The sequence below is a fragment of the Ostrea edulis genome, chromosome 10 (genome assembly GCF_947568905.1).
Source record: "Ostrea edulis chromosome 10, xbOstEdul1.1, whole genome shotgun sequence".
Taxonomy (NCBI): domain Eukaryota; kingdom Metazoa; phylum Mollusca; class Bivalvia; order Ostreida; family Ostreidae; genus Ostrea; species Ostrea edulis.
Window position 1 is genome coordinate 28,775,405 of NC_079173.1, and position 20,023 is coordinate 28,795,427.

A 20,023-nucleotide genomic window follows, 5' to 3' on the forward strand; every position below is an offset into this window, starting at 1 on the left:
AGAAATCGTTTCCAGACAGCAAGTTTGACTGCTCGTAACATTCCTGGACTTCGACCAATCAGTCCAAGAACTGTGCGTAATCGTCTGCGCGAGCACAAAATCAGACCAAGACGTCCAGCGGTGCGCCCAATACTGCTTCAACGTCATCGTATCGCTAGACTAGCGTGGTGCAGACGACATCTGCGATTCAGAATACAGGACTGGGCCAATATTCTGTTCACTGATGAATCCAGATTTCATTTGGATAGCATTGACGGCCGTTACATAGAGTGTATCGTCGCGTTGGGGAGCGGTACCAGGACGCTTGTGTTGTACAACGTCCACAATTCGGTGGAGGTAGCGTTATGGTGTGGGGTGGAATAACAGCACGTGGAAGGACCCCTCTACAAATTGTTAATGGAAATCTCATCGGCGTACGTTATCGAGACGAAATTATTCAGCGCCGTGCGATACCCTTCATACAGAGACGGCAAAATCACATCACTCTACAGCAAGACATCGCAAGGCCACATGATGCACGTGTAGTCGGGGACTTTTTTGTTCAACAGAATGTCGATGTCTTGCCTTGGCCAGCTGTTTCCCCCGATTAATCGCCGATCGAGCACGTCTGGGATGAAATGGAACGATGTCTACGCCGTTTACTAAATCAGCCAGTGACATTGGCTGATTTAGGCCAGGCTTTAACCAACATCTGAAACAACATCCCTCAAGCATTTCTGAACACTTTAGTGGCATCAATGAGGCGCCGTTGTCAAGCATGCGTGAATACAAATGGTGGTCACACGCGTTATTAACTTTGTTAATTCAAGTTCGAATACCAGTGTCTTTCGAGTGTGCTGAAATTGACGTTATTCGACGTTAACATTAATGGATTATGAAATGTTGTAACGAATACATTCGTTAACAGTATTACAAAAAATAAAATTTGTTCATTGTTATTTTTTATTATTTTTTCATAGATTAAATAATGCAGTTTCTTTTTTCCGATAGTATATAATCAATCATTCATTCGAGTTGTATGGGGACTTTTGCACAAAATACGGTTTTGGAACAAAAGTACGAACGGTGATGTTGGTGAGCAGACAGAGTCCTATAACACGTACATTATAATAGACTGCTTCAGAGAAAAAAGTCATGCATTATGTCACAAGGATAAAACCGAGGATTAGGCGAGTACTGGAACACGGATTCCGTGTAATTAATGCAGAGGTCAACTTTTGGACGGCCACCTACAAGTAATTATGCATGCTCTGCAGTCGCAACAATATTCTGTATTACCTTCCAAAAGATGTACATAATGGTTTTTCACAATGAGTTTAACAAATACATTGTACATTGCAGAGGAAGAAAATCCAACACATCTATCATATCGAGTCTTGCACACTTTTTAGATTAATTAGGACAAAAGTCATTAGGCTTTAATAATCAAATTTTATTAGTAATTTTTTAAACAATCGTGTCAACATCAAAAACATTCATGAAAATGCATTTTTCTTCATCCTTGTTGAAGAACAAAAATAAATCTATATACAGTCAAACTTCGTTATCTCGAATTTGATGGGGCCGAGAAAAATAAAACGTTCAGATATCCAAGGATTCCAGATTTTGAGTTTGAAAAACATAAACATGTAGTTGAGACTTTTTAATCTCTTCGACATAACTCTATGGTATTCGAGATATCAATGTTTGAGGTGCAGAAGTTCAACTGTATTATTAAGTTCATTTTGTGAAAATGCAAAGGAACACCTATCTATAGCAATCAACAAATGGAAACACATTAAACATGATGCTCTCAAAATAGGGAATACCAAGATTTTGTGTATTATGCTCGACTTTAATTTGGCGCAAGATTAATGAGGTCTTAATTAACTTGTACACCTTGTTACATGTAGTTATTTCATCATTCCCTGTATTAACAGGTTTCATATGGGACTCATTTGCTTAAAATGTTTTCCTTTCTTTAATGAAAAAAATCATAATTATGGAAAATACTACGCCATAATCATGCCACATAAAACATTGGCACCCACTGTAAATATGGAAAGCCAAAGGTTGCAAAATTTCATCAATTCTGATCACTATAATTAGAAAATGCACATAAATGCACATCCAGCTCAAAGACCATTTCTGAAGAATGCCGGTGGCTCTTTGTGAAATTTTAGATACTCTTCCATTAATAATATTTTTTTCAAAGTTGCAGATGAACTGTTGCAGCAATCCTTGACATTGGAGAATTTAAAAAAGATGGGTCAATTTATTTCACCTAAATTATACAAAAAGACAAAAAATGCTTTGATCAGGAAATCTCACTTGTCAAGGACATCCCACGAGAGCTGCAAAACTGAAAACTAAAGACAAGGCAAAACAGAATTTATGTTGTCAAAGATATGTGAGCAAATTACTAACTGTATAGTTACAGATAGAAAGTAATGACAAAAAATTAACCCTCTAAACAAATATTCAACAAAAAATTCTAGTAAATATGTTGAAATATCAAAATGCAAATACAATCGTTTACATTTGGTACATTATATACATACATTAGCAAAATGTAATGGCTCAGGCGCTCTTGTCATGAATTTATATATGTTTGTTCCCAATGTAATTTCTTACCTGTCATGTATGTTGCAGGTGTGTGAAAATTTAATAGACAAATCGACACTAGATTTGAAAAATGAAAATAATTAAAGTTTTTAAACATATAAAAATAACCATCATTGCATGTATGACAAGTTAATTGTCTCTAGATTTTCTCGGAATTTCCCTCCGATATTTTTTATAGTAAAATATGAACCGATCATGCTCATACCTGCAGATTTAGACATTAGTGAGTATCTACTTTGAAACACGTGAGTATTACTCAGTATGTAACAAAGGAAGCTTATTAAATGAAAACATGTCAATATTTGTAAAACTCGAGAAGCATATAAATTGAGAATGGAATGTTTAATGTACATGTAACCGTAAACCTGTTTTCCATCATTTTCTTGACAATTACAACTATACTTGACAATGTATGTATTCATTTTGTGTAAAATATATATATTATACATATAACTCTTGAAGACTGAAAATAAAATTGGTTGAGTTATTTTCGGCATTCTAATTTTTTCTTTATTATATACATATATATATAATTATCTCCTAGATAACGAGTTATTATTGCTGTTACGAAAGTCTCGAACGAAAACCAATTGCATCCCTACTCGAAAAAAGAAGTTAAGTTCACTAAATATAATTTTAAAAAATGCATATTGTTTTACAACTTGCACTCATCTAGCAAAACCCTGAAAGTTAGTTTCCCTGAGATCACTCAAAATGAAAGGAAAACCTTCCAACACAAGTGAAATATGTGTAACAAAGAGGAAACACGTTTTTATTTTTCTAAAGTACACTATTAGTTAATGGTGACATTGTATTTTACATATCAAATACATATATATTAAGTATTACGTCAAATCAAAGTTTCAAACACCTATTATGAAAATTGCAAATTTGGTTCAGATCAGAAAACGATAAAACATTTAATTAATGCAGTTTTGTTGGCCATTTTGAAAATTTCTAGTTCATCATTATATTTACCATCCTAAACCCTGTATACAAAATTTCATTGAATTTCGCAACAAACAATGTAAAAGTTTGAGGCAATAAAAATTGTGGTTTTACAATTTTCTCGTAGACTTCTATAGTAAAACCCCCACCCCCTTTTGATACCCCAAACCCACAAATTGAAAAACTTGAATGCTTAGGATCATCTAAGAATATAAGTCTACCATACCATAAGATATTGTAAACTTGCACCAAACCATTTCCGCTTCAGACAAATTTAGCAGCGATCAAAAAGGAGTAAAAAAAAAAAACAGATGTGTTAGTGAAACACTGATGGCATTAAAGTAATTTTAGTACCAAATGAAAGGTCTAATGTCACAAGGAATATACATAATCACATGAAATGTCTAATGTCAAGGAATATACATAATCATGTGAAATGTCTAATGTCACAAGGAATATAATACATAATCATGTGAAATGTCTAATGTCACAAGGAATATACATAATCACGTGAAATGGGAGAGTATAATTCAAAAGTTATGACCAAGGTTAATGTTTTTCAAAAGTAGGTCAAACTCCAAGGTCACAAGGAATAGATGTGAATTATGAAAGCCCTATCACCATGCATTCAAAAGTTATGGCCAAGGTTAAAGTTTTCGCAAACAAACAGACAAAACTATATGCCCTAAATCTCCGATTATGGGGGCAAAAAAAATGAAGAAAAACAGCAAACATCATTTAGGAGACTTACTAAAAACTCAAAATATTTAAACAACACATAAGTACAAGGATCTGCATAGAATTACAAGAACTTCTGGGAAAATTTTCCCCCCAAAATAAAGTCTTTCTGTATCACAAATTAGAGACCAACACCTCTTAGAAATTCCTCTTTCCAGTAAATATCCATCTGGCCTAGCTACACCGAGCATTGACTGGGCTGGTGATTCGGATCTTACGTGGACGCGTTGATAAAGCTTCTGTAACCCCCTTCTGAGGACGATCGCTTGAACTTCACACAGGTGATTATCAGACACACCAAAGTCACAATCAGAACGACTGCCAAGGATATAGAAATAATCTCCGCTGCAAAAAACAATTCTCCATAAATTATCTATGTAATACATGTATAATATACTTCCTTCAATGTTTAATATTCAATTCATTTCTTTTCATTAACAATTGTATTAAAATTTTTGAAATTATTTTGAAATTATATCGATGCATCTTATAATTAAAGTATGTTGAAAGAGTATCTCAATATAACTTCATTTTCTCCTCGTCCAGAATTCCATTTTAATGTTGTGCACTGAAAGAATTTGCTTTTCAAAAAACTGCAGCTTTCAAATTTTTCCATAAAAGCTACAACCATACACATACATGCACAAACACAAGCTGTTAGTGTGAGACTGCATGTGTAAACATAGTGTGAACACATCCATGATTGTGTGAACATGTTGTATGATTGTGGGAACACATTGTATGATTATGTGAACATATTGTATGATTGTGTGAACATTGTATGATTGTGTGAACATGTTGTATGATTGTGGGAACACATTGTATGATTGTGTGAACACATCCATGATTGTGTGAACACATTGTATGATTGTGGGAACACATTGTATGATTATGTGAACATATTGTATGATTGTGTGAACATTGTATGATTGTGTGAACATGTTGTATGATTGTGGGAACACATTGTATGATTGTGGGAACACATTGTATGATTGTGTGAACACATTGTATGATTGTGTGAACACATTGTATGATTGTGTGAACATGTTGTATGATTGTGTGAACACATTGTATGATTGTGTGAACACATTGTATGATTGTGTGAGCACATTGTATGATTGTGTGAACACGTTGTATGATTGTGTGAACATGTTGTATGATTGTGTGAACACGTTGTATGATTGTGTGAACACGTTGTATGATTGTGTGAACACATTGTATGATTATGTGAACACATTGTATAATTGTGTGAACATCTTGTATGATTGTGGGAACACATTGTATGATTGTGTGAACATGTTGTATGATTGTGTGAACACATTGTATGATTGTGTGAACACATTGTATGATTGTGGGAACACATTGTATGATTGTGTGAACATGTTGTATGATTGTGTGAACACACTGTATGATTGTGTGAACATGTTGTATGATTGTGTGAACATGTTGTATGATTGTGGGAACACATTGTATGATTGTGTGAACACATCCATGATTGTGTGAACACATTGTATGATTGTGTGAACATGTTGTATGATTGTGTGAACACATTGTATGATTGTGTGAACATATTCAATTTGTATGATTGTGCGAACACATTGTATGATTGTGTGAACATATTCAATTTGTATGATTGTGCGAACACATTGTATGATTGTGTGAACACATTGTATGATTGTGTGAACACATTGTATGATTGTGTGAACACATCCATGATTGTGTGAACACATTGTATGATTGTGTGAACACATTGTATGATTGTGTGAACACATCCATGATTGTGTGAACACATTGCATGATTGTGTGAACACATCCATGATTGTGTGAGCACATTGTATGATTGTGGGAACACATTGTATGATTGTGTGAACATGTTGTATGATTGTGTGAACACATTGTATGATTGTGTGAACATGTTGTATGATTGTGTGAGCACATTGTATGATTGTGGGAACACATTGTATGATTGTGTGAACATGTTGTATGATTGTGTGAACACGTTGTATGATTGTGTGAACACACTGTATGATTGTGTGAACACATTGTATGATTGTGTGAACATGTTGTATGATTGTGGGAACACATTGTATGATTGTGTGAACACATCCATGATTGTGTGAACACATTGTATGATTGTGTGAACATGTTGTATGATTGTGTGAACACATTGTATGATTGTGTGAACATGTTGTATGATTGTGTGAACACATTGTATGATTGTGTGAACATATTCAATTTGTATGATTGTGCGAACACATTGTATGATTGTGTGAACATATTCAATTTGTATGATTGTGCGAACACATTGTATGATTGTGTGAACACATTGTATGATTGTGTGAACACATCCATGATTGTGTGAACACATTGCATGATTGTGTGAACACATCCATGATTGTGTGAGCACATTGTATGATTGTGGGAACACATTGTATGATTGTGTGAACATGTTGTATGATTGTGTGAACACATTGTATGATTGTGGGAACACATTGTATGATTGTGTGAACACATTGTATGATTGTGGGAACACATTGTATGATTGTGTGAACACATTGTATGATTGTGTGAACATATTCAATTTGTATGATTGTGCGAACACATTGTATGATTGTGTGAACATATTCAATTTGTATGATTGTGCGAACACATTGTATGATTGTGTGAACACATTGTATGATTGTGTGAACACATTGTATGATTGTGTGAACACATTGTATGATTGTGTGAACACATCCATGATTGTGTGAACACATTGCATGATTGTGTGAACACATCCATGATTGTGTGAGCACATTGTATGATTGTGGGAACACATTGTATGATTGTGTGAACATGTTGTATGATTGTGTGAACACATTGTATGATTGTGGGAACACATTGTATGATTGTGTGAACACATCCATGATTGTGTGAACACATTGTATGATTGTGTGAACACATTGTATGATTGTGTGAACACATTGCATGATTGTGTGAACACATTGCATGATTGTGTGAACACATTGTATGGTTGTGTGAACACATCCATGATTGTGTGAGCACATTGTATGATTGTGGGAACACATTGTATGATTGTGTGAACATGTTGTATGATTGTGTGAACACATTGTATGATTGTGTGGACATTGTATGATTGTGTGAACACATTGTATGATTGTGGGAACACATTGTATGATTGTGTGAACATATTGTATGATTATGTGAACATATTGTATGATTGTGTGAACACATTGTATGATTGTGTGAACATGTTGTATGATTGTGTGAACACATTGTATGATTGTGTGAGCACATTGTATGATTGTGTGAACATGTTGTATGATTGTGTGAACACATTGTATGACTGTCATACATGCCAACTTTCCAGATTTGTGCAGGATTCTCCCGATTTGAAGCAGTTGAAAAAGCAAATTCTGATGTCCCGATCGGGATTGCAAAAATACCCCAAAATCCCCATTTTCTAAAAATATCTCCCATTTTACGACAAAGAACCCCGATTTCCAACCGGAATTTGAAATCCCACTTCATTTCTTTGTGGCTGGCCAATCAGAAATCGGGACAATAGTCAGCCATTGCTGTTTACCTGTGTCGCGTGATATCGGGGTGGTGTCATTTACCTGGTTTACCTGTGTCGGGGTGTTTATTGCACAGTGAGGGGCATGTTTTGATAGTAATTATTAATCGGGAAAACAGATTTCAAATTGACATATTCTTTACACGAACGTGAATGACAACAAGGATAGTGTCACCACCAAACAATCGGGACATTCCTGATTTTCGCCTTTCACTGACAGCATCCAAAATATGCAATAGGTACGTCAAATATATATTTTTTTTCAATTATCATAATATAGGCTATCTGAATCTATAGCAATGTATTATAAAATTATAGGGGCCGTAGTATACAATAAACTTTGTGATGCGTAATTCGTACAAGTCTACTGAATTTGACATCAGCAAGTAGCCTTAATTTACAAGTAAAAATATATATTTTGATGACTTTTTTTTCGTCATGGGTGCAAAGGTTTTGTTCGCAAACTTCGTAACAGGGCAGAACACTCCTTTTCTGGTTGCAATGCAGATTGTTCCATCAGACTCTGCAAGCTCATGTATACAGACAGAAAGATCGCCTTTGTAGTCGTACCTAAATGCATGTGCTTTTTAAAGTTAAATTTTGATATGTCCAGTCATGTTATGGGGTGAAAGGATGCAACTTTACGTATTATTTGATATGTATGTAACTTGTTGTTGGAGAGGATATGTTAGTTTATTTTAAACTTTTTGCTGAATAGTTAATAAAATAATCATGTATATCTTTCAAAGTGTTGTTTTTTTAGTTTTGTTAAAGTTAATGGTCAAACACACTTGATATTGGTTTAATATATGATATACAGTCAACTCTCGATAAACCGCCACCTTTTGTTCTTATGAAATCATGGCATTATAACGAATTTGGCGATGAATTGAATTACTGCCATCTTGAAGAAATAGAGTTACCGTTCTTTTATATGTAAGAGTTATCTTTTGTCCTGACTTGCGTAAACCACATAAACAACGCCTTTTCTAAGTCAGTATTAAGTGAACTGCGGTGCCGTTTCCTGGCAGGCGAGCCTTCAGAGATTGGGTCAGGGTCTGCAAGAATTGCATCCTTTGCTGCTAAGATGTCGCCCACTGTCCTTCTTTTTATAGACTTTTCCCATAAAACAAAAAAAAAAATGATTTGCAATATCCTGATGGGTACATTTTGGATGATGTCCTTGGTACGTAATGATTTTTTCTCATCGAAATTTAACAGGACCCTCTTTCGTGGCGAAGCCATAGCTAAATTGAAATGTGTTTCTATGATGTATAAACAACTTGACTACAGTTCATCTCGAGTAATTTTCTTGTTTATTCAATATGTACAGCAATTACTGGGATCCTTCTGTCCAGGTGTACGCCGGAGATCGATAATGACCAATTTACTGCTTCACTGACCATGTGCACCTATGGCGGTTTATCGAGATAATTAACATGTTGAAATAGACTTTTGTAATGAAAACACTGTGGCAAATGGCGATAGCGAATTTGGCGTTTTAACGAGAGTTTTAAGTAACAGGAAAAATGTTCCTAGAAAAATGCGGCGTTATAACGAAAATGGCGATGAATTGAGTGGCGATAATTCGAGAGTTACCTGTATGTACAATGATTAGATTAATATTTTATTTGAAAAGACAAATATTTATTTTCATGACAAAATGTCACGAATTTAGGGCTTAGAAAAAAGGTCGTTGCACGCAAAATCCCCATGGAGATCTTTAAAAGTTGGCATGTATGGATTGTGTGAACACATTGTATGATTGTGTGAACACATTGTATGATCATGTGAACACATGCATAACCATGAGAACACATGCATGAGTGATCTACGTTCGCAGACTTTAATTTTCTGCTTCATACGTACATGTGCTTAGATGGATTCCGGATTTGTTGGGTCTGTGGTGAGTTTCACACTCTCGTCTCCAATCTGTAGGTACTGCAGAGGCGGTGAGGGACAGAAATGTATCCAAACGACATTTTTTGTCACATCCTGCAGCAAAAAAAAAAAAAGACTTATGTTTTAGTGAACCTTTGACAATATAACTTAGAGTGGTACAGAAGGAAACGATAAAACCTACAGAGTGGTACAGAAGGAAACAATAAAACCTACAGAGTGGTACAGAAGGAAACAATAAAACCTACAGAGTGGTACAAAAGAAATGATAAAACCTACAGAGTGGTACAAAAAGAAACGATAAAACCTACAGAGTGGTACAAAAAGAAATGATAAAACCTACAGAGTGGTACAGAAGGAAACAATAAAACCTAGAGTGGTACAGAAAGGAAACAATAAAACCTACAGAGTGGTACAGAAGGAAACAATAAAACTTACAGAGTGGTAAAGAAGGAAACAATAAAACCTACAGAGTGGTACAGAAGGAAATGATAAAACCTACAGAGTGGTACAAAAAGAAACGAGGCCCACGGGCCACTATGCCCACCTGAGTCTCTTACTCATTCTGAGATCTTATCATAACACACACAAGTCTACATGTCTGTGGGTTTGTTCATCTTCTTCAGTTGAATGCTGTTTTAGCCCTACCTGAGAATTTTACATCGGTGTAGACACGCCACCAGGTGATTGGTAAATGCTAAACATCTTGACCGATTCATGGCACTCAAAGCTGTAGCAATGAGAGGTTTTTAACACCTACATCTACCATGATATGGAACCTCAGTTTTGAAGGTCACATTGGAAACATCTGTGAATTTCATTTAAATGAACAGTTGTCTAAGTTAATTAAGGGCCTCCCAATTCTGAAGCAAGTACTCTAAGAACGTTACAAGGCTACCACAACCAGTCTGAACCAGTTCTGAAGTAAATGCTTTAACCACTATACTATCATAACCAGTTTGAACCAGTTGTGACTACATATCTATAAAATTAATGTTGACACATGACATTTAAAACTAAGAAATCATTATGACCTTCCAGAGTTAAAATCCTGGACGCGTTTCGGTCAGACAGGTGATTGTCCTTGTAGTGTGTCTCCACATAGTAGTAGCTGTCCGTTTTGTAAAGCTCCAACATCACACAAGCCGTGTACGGAGGGCTGGACGAGATGTTAGCGTACAGACCCAGGGCACTCAGTAAGGCTGCCACGGTCGTGTCATGCTGTAAAACAAAAGTTAACAAGAGCAACGTCAACGTGGCATAATACGTCCGTAGATTTTGCTCAAGAAAAACATATTTTAGTGGGATTAATATTTTAGTGAAGTTAGCACTGTCCTCTGTGAGCTAATTCATTATTATGCTTGTAGAAATGGATATCAAGATATAAAGAGGGATAGCCTTAGAATGCGCTACTTCATAAATATGCTAACGGTTCAGTTTGTATCCTGCCCACAAGGTTTTCCTAATAAGTGATACTACGACCTTGACCTTTGACCTTGAAACACAATAGGCACCTTCCTCTCATCATGATGATCAAATCTACCAAGTTATAATATCCTGGAGCTTACGGTTCGGTTTGTATCCTGCCCACAAGGTTTTCCTAAAAAGTGATACTACGACCTTGACCTTTGACCTTGAAAAACAATAGGTATCTTCCTCTTATCATGGTGATCAAATATACCAAGTTATAATATCCTGGAGCTTACGGTTCGGTTTGTATCCTGCCCACAAGGTTTTCCTAATAAGTGATACTACGACCTTGACCTTTGATCTTGAAAAACAATAGGCATCTTCCTCTCATCATGGTGATCAAATGTACCAAGTTGTAATGTCCTAGGGCTTATGGTTCAGTCTGTATCCTGCCCACAAGGTCCGGACAGATGGACAGACAGACGGACGACGCCATACCATAATACGTCCCGTCTTTGACGGGCGTATAAAAATAGGGCACCGCTAAACCGGTACATGATACGTCCACATACATTATTGATCCAGGAATTTGAACAAGTAAATCTATATCCAAGGATAATAATGTGGATCAATATGAATTATGGATTATCCACAAAAGGATTTCATAAGAGTTGTAATAACAATCACGTATTTTGCATTAAATTAATCTAAGTCCAAGGGCTGTAACTTCTTCAAAAATAGTGTGACGGCATTCGATCCCCTTGTAATATGCACATCTACACATTGTGATCTTCCTATGTACTAAGTTTCATTGAAATCCTCCAAAGGGTTTAAGAAAATTTGCAAAGACAAAGTATTTTGAATAGAAAAATTAAGTCCAAGGGCCACAACTCCTTTAAAAAAAACATTGGACAGCATTTCCCTAGCAATATGCATAACTTTACATTGTGATCTTTCTTTGTACCAAGTTTCATCAAAATCCACCAAAGGGTTTAGGAGGAGTTGTGAAGACAAAGTTAAAGGGACAGACGGGCAACAGCAGTAAAGCATAATATGCGTGCATTTTTATGTAGGCGTATAAAAATGATATATTACCTACAGATTTAATATACTGTATACAGGGCCATTTTCACCCATGTTAATTTCACCTTTCTACATGTCACGTGCAGACGTTTTTTAAATTCTCCAAGACACAGCTGTGTTAAAAGAAAGATGAGATAGAGGACTGTTTCGCTCAGTCTTAAATTTGCCCACTGAAGGGGTAAAAGGGATAAAAATAAAACGGGGGCGAATATTTTCCTGTAGTATCTTGTATGTCGAGTGAATCTAGCACATCCATTTTATTTTTTCTCATTTCCTCCTTGGGCTCATCCTAAATAGGCAAATCTAAATCTGGGTATTACTGTAACGTAACTGGCTGACTTTACCCCATAAAGCATGGAAAGTTTGGGTCCTGTACAATTTTATTGATTATATCGTGACTGACATTACCCCAGTCCTGTGTAAATAATGATTATATCGTGACTGACTTTACCCCAGTCCTGTGTAAATATATTGATTATAACATGACTGACTTTACCCCAGTCCTGTGTAAATATATTGAACAGATTATAACGTGACTGACTTTACCCCAGTCCTGTGTAAATATATTGATTTATTTATAACATGACTGACTTTACCCCAGTCCTGTGTAAATATATTGATTATATCATGACTGACTTTACCCCAGTCCTGTGTAAATATTGATTATATCCTGACTGACCTTACCTCGGTCTTGTGTAAATATTGATTATATCCTGACTTACTTTACCCCGGTCCTGTGTAAATATTGATTGTATCCTGACTGACTTTACCCCAGTCCTGTGTATATAATGATTATATCATTACTGACTTTACCCTGGTCCTGTGTAAATAATGATTATATCATGACTGACTTTACCCCAGTCCTGTGTAAATAATGATTATACCGTGACGGACTTTACCCTGGTCCTGTGTAAATAATGATTATATCATTACTGACTTTACCCCAGTCCTGTGTAAATAATGATTATATCGTGACTGAGTTTACCCCAGTCCAGCGTAAATAATAATTTTATTGCGACTGATTTTACCCTGGTCCTGTGTAAATAATTATTGTATCGTGACTGACTTTACCCCAGTCCTGTGTAAATAATGATTTTATTGTGACGGACTTTACCCCAGTCCTGTGTAAATAACGATTATATCATTACTGACTTTACCCCGGTCCTGTGTAAATAATGATTATATCGTGACTGACTTTACCCCAGTCCTGTGTAAATAATGATCATATCGTGACTGATTTTACCCCAGTCCTGTGTAAATAATGATTGTATCGTTACTGACTTTACCCCAGAAAACATGAAAAGCTTGGGTCCTGTGTAAATAATGATTATAACGTGACTGACTTTACCCCAGAAAACATGAAAAGCTTGGGTCCTGTGTAAATAATGATTATATTGTGACTGACTTTACCCCAGAAAACATGAAAAGCTTGGGTCCTTTGTATATAATGATTATATCGTGACTGACTTTACCCCGGTCCTGTGTAAATATTGATTATATCGTGACTGACTTTACCCCAGAAAACATGAAAAGCTTGGGTCCTGTGTAATTCTTGTCCTTTGATACATTAACCATGTTGTCTCTCATCTCCTTCAGAAGCGGTCCTGAAATATTTCAAAACACATGCAATCACACCTATAAGCAACAGAATATTTCCTTCCTAAACACAAATCTAGTTTTTAAAATCGATCACATCTATTGATGGAAAATAAAATCCGACAATAGTATGACCAGGATTAATATCAATTCAGTCGAGCAATGATGCTGAAGATTTTTTCTCTCCCAGTGAAATCCCAGTACTAAGATGTACATCTTTATAAGCTAGGCTGCATATTGTAACATAAAAAAAAATTTCACTATCAATCAACACCTAAAATTTGTAAAGCTTAAACAACACCCCCCCCCCCCCACACACACACGAAAGCTCGTTATTTAATGTATCTCATTAAAGCAAGGTCTTCTCTAAAATTATCGTAAGTGGGTGAACAACTTACCACCCTTTAATTTGGCCATTTCTTTGGTATAGTACAAAAGGTGAAACTGCCAAGCGTCTAGTTTCCTGAGTTTATCGTAAACAGTGGTGTTACCATACTTTTGTAAGGCCCATGGGTCAAGGGTCATGTTATGAGATTTCTGTAAAATAAGCAATAAATTCAGTGTACACATAAAATCATAACTCAATACAAGAAAGTCAAAATGTTACATGACCATCATTTCAAATCAGTATAACAATTGTAAGATCTATCAGCTAGTACTAGTGTCATTTAATATCAGTATAACAATTGTAAGATCCATCAGCTAGTACTAGTGTTACTTAATATCAGTATAACAATTGTAAGATCTATCACCTAGCTACTAGTGTTATTTAATATCAGTATAACAATTGTAAGATCTATCAGTTAGTACTAGTGTTATTTAATATCAGTATAACAATAATTGTAAGATCTATCACCTAGCTACTAGTGTTATTTAATATCAGTATAACAATTGTAAGATCTATCAGCTAGTACTAGTGTCATTTAATATCAGTATAACAATTGTAAGATCTATCACCTAGCTACTAGTGTTATTTAATATCAGTATAACAATTGTAAGATCTATCACCTAGCTACTAGTGTTATTTAATATCGTATAACAATTGTAAGATCTATCAGCTAGTACTAGTGTCCTTTAATATCAGTATAACAATTGTAAGATCTATCACCTAGCTACTAGTGTTATTTAATATCGTATAACAATTGTAAGATCTATCAGCTAGTACTAGTGTCCTTTAATATCAGTATAACAATTGTAAGATCTATCACCTAGCTACTAGTGTTATTTGGAGAGTTTGGTTTATTTGTTTGTCTTGTGTCCCTACGAGAATCCCCCCCCCCCCCCCCCCCCATATTGAGATATCACCAGCTGTAGGTGAAATGCCACAGATTTGGTTGTGACACAGGACCTCCATTTTTAAGGTTCGAAAACCAGTTACTCTCATTACTAAGTATTGATCATTTGGCGGTGGAGCAATCACATCCTATTTCTACATCTTAGGTGCAACACGCAGCCATGGCACTGTAAGTAGGACTTGACTTCACCGCCCTCCTCCCCTCCCCCTCCACATTTTATATGAATTCTTTCTTTCCAATGAATTCCTGGTTCTTTCAATCCTCCACACCCCGTCCTAATTTTTTTGTTATCATCTCCCCAGGAACACCCTTCATTTAAAATATCTTTATTCTTCTTCATTAAAGGATATATTAAAAATAAGCCACATTTGGATGGACTACACAAAGTGGCTCCGGTGAAGTTTAAAAGAAGAAAATTCTACAGTTTAATGTCAGGCTGAAAGTAAGACAGACAGACAGACATGCAAACCCTCAACAGAAAGGCTCATTTCAGATTTCAGTTCCGGTGAGCAGAGAAATTTGACATCTATGCAATATACAAACAGAATTAGATACAATGAAAAGTGTCATTACCTCACAATACAGTGTGTCTCCTGGCTGCCAGACATTTTGAATGTTGACGTCAGGAAGTCCGGTGTTCTTCTTCAGTAGGTCATAAAATTTCTACAGTGCAAACAGACAACAGTAGAGTTACCATAAAATGTCTACAGTACAAACAGACAACAATAGAGTTACCATAAAATTTCTACAGTACAAACAGACAACAATAGAGTTACCATAAAATTTCTACAGTACAACCAGACAACAATAGAGTTACCATAAAATTCTACAGTACAAACAGAAAACAATAGAGTTACCATAAAATTCTACAGTACAAACAGAAAACAATAGAGTTACCATAAAATTTCTACAGTACAAACAGACAACAATAGAGTTACCATAAAATTTCTACAGTACAAACAGACAACAATAGAGTTACCATAAAATTTCTACAGTACAAACAGACAACAATAGAGTTACCATAAAATTTCTACAGTACAAACAGACAACAATAGAGTTGCCATAAAATTTCTACAGTACAAACAGACAACAATAGAGTTACCATAAAATTTCTACAGTACAGACAACAGAAGAGTTATCATAGATTGATCATGCATTTGGTGCAGTTTTTTCTTCTATAGGAATTCTAACTCAGAAAGTGGGGAGAACTCAAAAAATAAAACATAATGGACAAAAATTCATTGTGAACATTTTTTTCCTGTTACATTCTCTATATAAAGGAGAACTGATTTTTCTGTTACATTCTCTATATAATGAAGAACTGATTTTTCTGTTACATTCTCTATGTAATGGAGAACTGATTTTCTGTTACACTCTCTATATACATGTAATAGAGAACTGATTTTTCTGTTACATTCTCTATATAATGAAGAACTGATTTTCTGTTACATTCTCTATATAATGAAGAACTGATTTTTCTGTTACATTCTCTATATAATGGAGAACTGTTTTTTCTGTTACATTCTCTATATAATGGAGAACTGTTTTTTCTGTTACACTCACTATATAATGGAGAACTGTTTTTTCTGTTACATTCTCTATATAATGGAGAACTGATTTTTCTGTTACATTCTCTATATAATGGAGAACTGATTTTTCTGTTACATTCTCTCTATAATGTAGAACTGATTTTCTGTTACATTCTCTATATAATGGAGAACTGATTTTTCTGTTACATTCTCTATATACCGTATATACTCGCCTATAATATGGAATTTTGGGAGATAAAAATTGGTTCAAAACTCTATATCCGACTTATAGGCGAGTCCTAAGAAAACTAGCATTTTTTTGGACAGGGTAATGTCGAGTATTTTTTAAACAACTTCGTACTCCGACGATTATCATGATTAACGTTGACTGGAAATATTATATTATTCATGTATTCTAAGATTATATGCATAAAGTACAAGTAATTACATATTATAATGATTTTATTCATCGTAAGTATATATAATAGAAATAGATTTGTTGAGAAAAGGATTAAATATCAGCGCATTTCACAAAATATTATTGAAACAGGGGTGAAACAGAGGTGAAAATGTTAGAAATTGTCAAGCGATTCTTGAAAAAAGTTATACCGACTTAAAAGTGGGTCAATGGCAAATCCCTCCAAAATAGCCTACAAAATATACAACCGACTTATAGGCGAACCGACCTATAAGCGGGTATATACGGTAATGGAGAACTGATTTTTCTGTTACATTCTCTATATATAATGAAGAACTGATTTTTCTGTTACATTCTCTATATATAATGAAGAACTGATTTTTCTGTTACATTCTCTATATATAATGGAGAACTGTTTTTTCTGTTACACTCACTATATAATGGAGAACTGTTTTTTCTGTTACACTCACTATATAATGGAGAACTGTTTTTTCTGTTACACTCACTATATAATGGAGAACTGTTTTTTCTGTTACACTCACTATATAATGGAGAACTGTTTTTTCTGTTACACTCTATATAATTCAGTAAATGTGGAATGGAAGAACACAATCATACACCAAGTCTTTCGAATTTTATAAATGAAGAACAAATCAGATGCACACGCTTTACGCACCTTGTTTTTGGTCTCTTCGTTCTGCACAGTGTCTGATGACAATGTTTCTGACATCAGTTCATCATATCGTGGACAGGACATTCCCATATTGATGACCTACATAATAAAAGCGAAAATGAAAGTATGTTGTACATCAAAAGAGTGGATATATTATATTTATGCAACTCCCATTCAATAGTTTCTTGTTTAATATCCATTTTGACAAGTGTGAAATTCACAACATTCGTATTAAAACTGTTATGGCTAGTTCATATTTCACTCCAGATCAATTCATAGCTTAGTCCACATTGAATATACATGTACCAACGAGGCTAAACACTTAACAGAATAAGGCTTAAGACTGTGTATAGTATGCGCTCAAGTTTAATATTGCAAGAATATCAGTAAAACTGATGGATGCTCCCCGAACTGCATCATGTGCATCTAACCAATGAACTTCTTATGACGAATGAATTGAAAATGGTCATCTGTTCAAAAACTGTTGAAATAATGGAATGTTTTCCTTATATAAGGTATATGTTTCAAATAATTTTGACTTTTTCCAAATGTCCTTTGTCCAAAAGTTCCCTGTTCCAAGAAATATTTGTGATCGATTGTGTGTTCAATTTCTGATGAAAGGTTTAGAAAAACGGAACTTCCATATCAAAAAGTGTTGAAATAAGGAACTTTCATATGTTTTGACCTTGAACTTTCCATAATGACCTTGAGAGACCTTGGTCCACAAGTCCTTATCTCGGGGAACGTTTGTGATCAAGTATATCAATTTCTGATAAAGGTTTATGAGATACGAGCTCAGATGGATGGACATTACAGCGACTATAATTATGCTACTCGAAATTTTTCAGTAGCATAAACATAGAATCCTTGATTAGGATATCCCCCCCCTCCCCCTTCACACACACACATCTCTAGATGTACGCTGCACCCCCCCCCCCCCCCCCCCCTCTCACATCTCTAGATGTACGCTGACCAATAACTTTTGAAGGCTTACATTGTCTTCCTTCTCTGGTCTTGTGTGGACAGGAATCGGCTGCCAATTGATGGATGGGTCAAATTTTTCCTGCTCAGTGGGGGGATAGAGTCCAGCCAGATTGCTGTAGGCAGACATCAAACACCGGTCCTCGTTTGAGCTAGCAATCTCAATCTGAAATACATCAATAAAACCTTATACAAGACTACCTGATGATGTGGTATATACAATCCTCTAATTCGATCTTATCTATACTATAACACCACTAGTAATGAAGATTACATGTAACTATAATGTAACATAACTAGTAACTCAAGATTACATGTAACTATACCATAACACCACTAGTAATGAAGATTACATGTAACTATAATGTAACATAACTAGTAACTCAAGATTACATGTAACTATACCATAACACCACTAGTAACTCAATATTACATGTAACTATAATATAACTCCACTAGTAACTCAAGATTACATGTAACTATACCATAACATCACGAGTAACTCAAGATTACATGTAACTATACTGTAACACCACTAGTAACTCAATATTACATGTAACTATACCATAACACCACTAGTAACTCAAGATTACATGTAACTATACTGTAACACCACTAGTAACTCAATATTACATGTAACTATACTGTAACACCACTAGTAACTCAATATTACATGTAACTATACTGTAACACCACTAGTAACTCAATATTACATGTAACTATACTGTAACACCACTAGTAACTCAATATTACATGTAACTATACTGTAACACCACTAGTAACTCAATATTACATGTAACTATACTGTAACACCACTAGTAACTCAATATTACATGTAACTATACCATAACACCACTAGTAACTCAAGATTACATGTAACTATACTGTAACACCACTAGTAACTCAATATTACATGTAACTATACCATAACACCACTAGTAACGAAGATTACATGTAACTATACCATAACACCACTAGTAACTCAAGATTACATGTAACACTATACCATAACACCACTAGTAACTCAAGATTACATGTAACTATAATGTAACACCACTAGTAACTCAAGATTACATGTAACTATACCATAACACCACTAGTAATGAAGATTACATGTAACTACAATGTAACATAACTAGTAACTCAAGATTACATGTAACTATACCATAACATCACGAGTAACTCAAGATAACATGTAACTATACCATAACACCACTAGTAACTCAAGATTACATGTAACTATAATGTAACTCCACTAGTAACTCAAGATTA

At 35.0% G+C, this 20,023-nt stretch overlaps 1 protein-coding gene across 1 annotated transcript in view; it reads right to left on the minus strand.

Moving 5' to 3' along the window:
- Positions 1–1,414: 1,414 nt before the first annotated feature.
- The window catches only part of LOC125665701 (lysosomal acid phosphatase-like), a 28,643-nt gene continuing 10,034 nt past the window's right edge, over positions 1,415–20,023 (minus strand). Inside the window, exons 4-11 of the mRNA XM_048898486.2 lie at positions 18,765–18,917; positions 17,774–17,869; positions 15,724–15,813; positions 14,254–14,392; positions 13,775–13,863; positions 10,801–10,987; positions 9,737–9,862; positions 1,415–4,635 (exon numbers count right to left, since the gene is read on the minus strand). Of these exons, the coding sequence (XP_048754443.2) occupies positions 4,505–4,635; positions 9,737–9,862; positions 10,801–10,987; positions 13,775–13,863; positions 14,254–14,392; positions 15,724–15,813; positions 17,774–17,869; positions 18,765–18,917 (1,011 nt within the window). The 3' untranslated portion in view covers positions 1,415–4,504. The remainder of the gene's footprint in view (positions 4,636–9,736; positions 9,863–10,800; positions 10,988–13,774; positions 13,864–14,253; positions 14,393–15,723; positions 15,814–17,773; positions 17,870–18,764; positions 18,918–20,023) is intronic.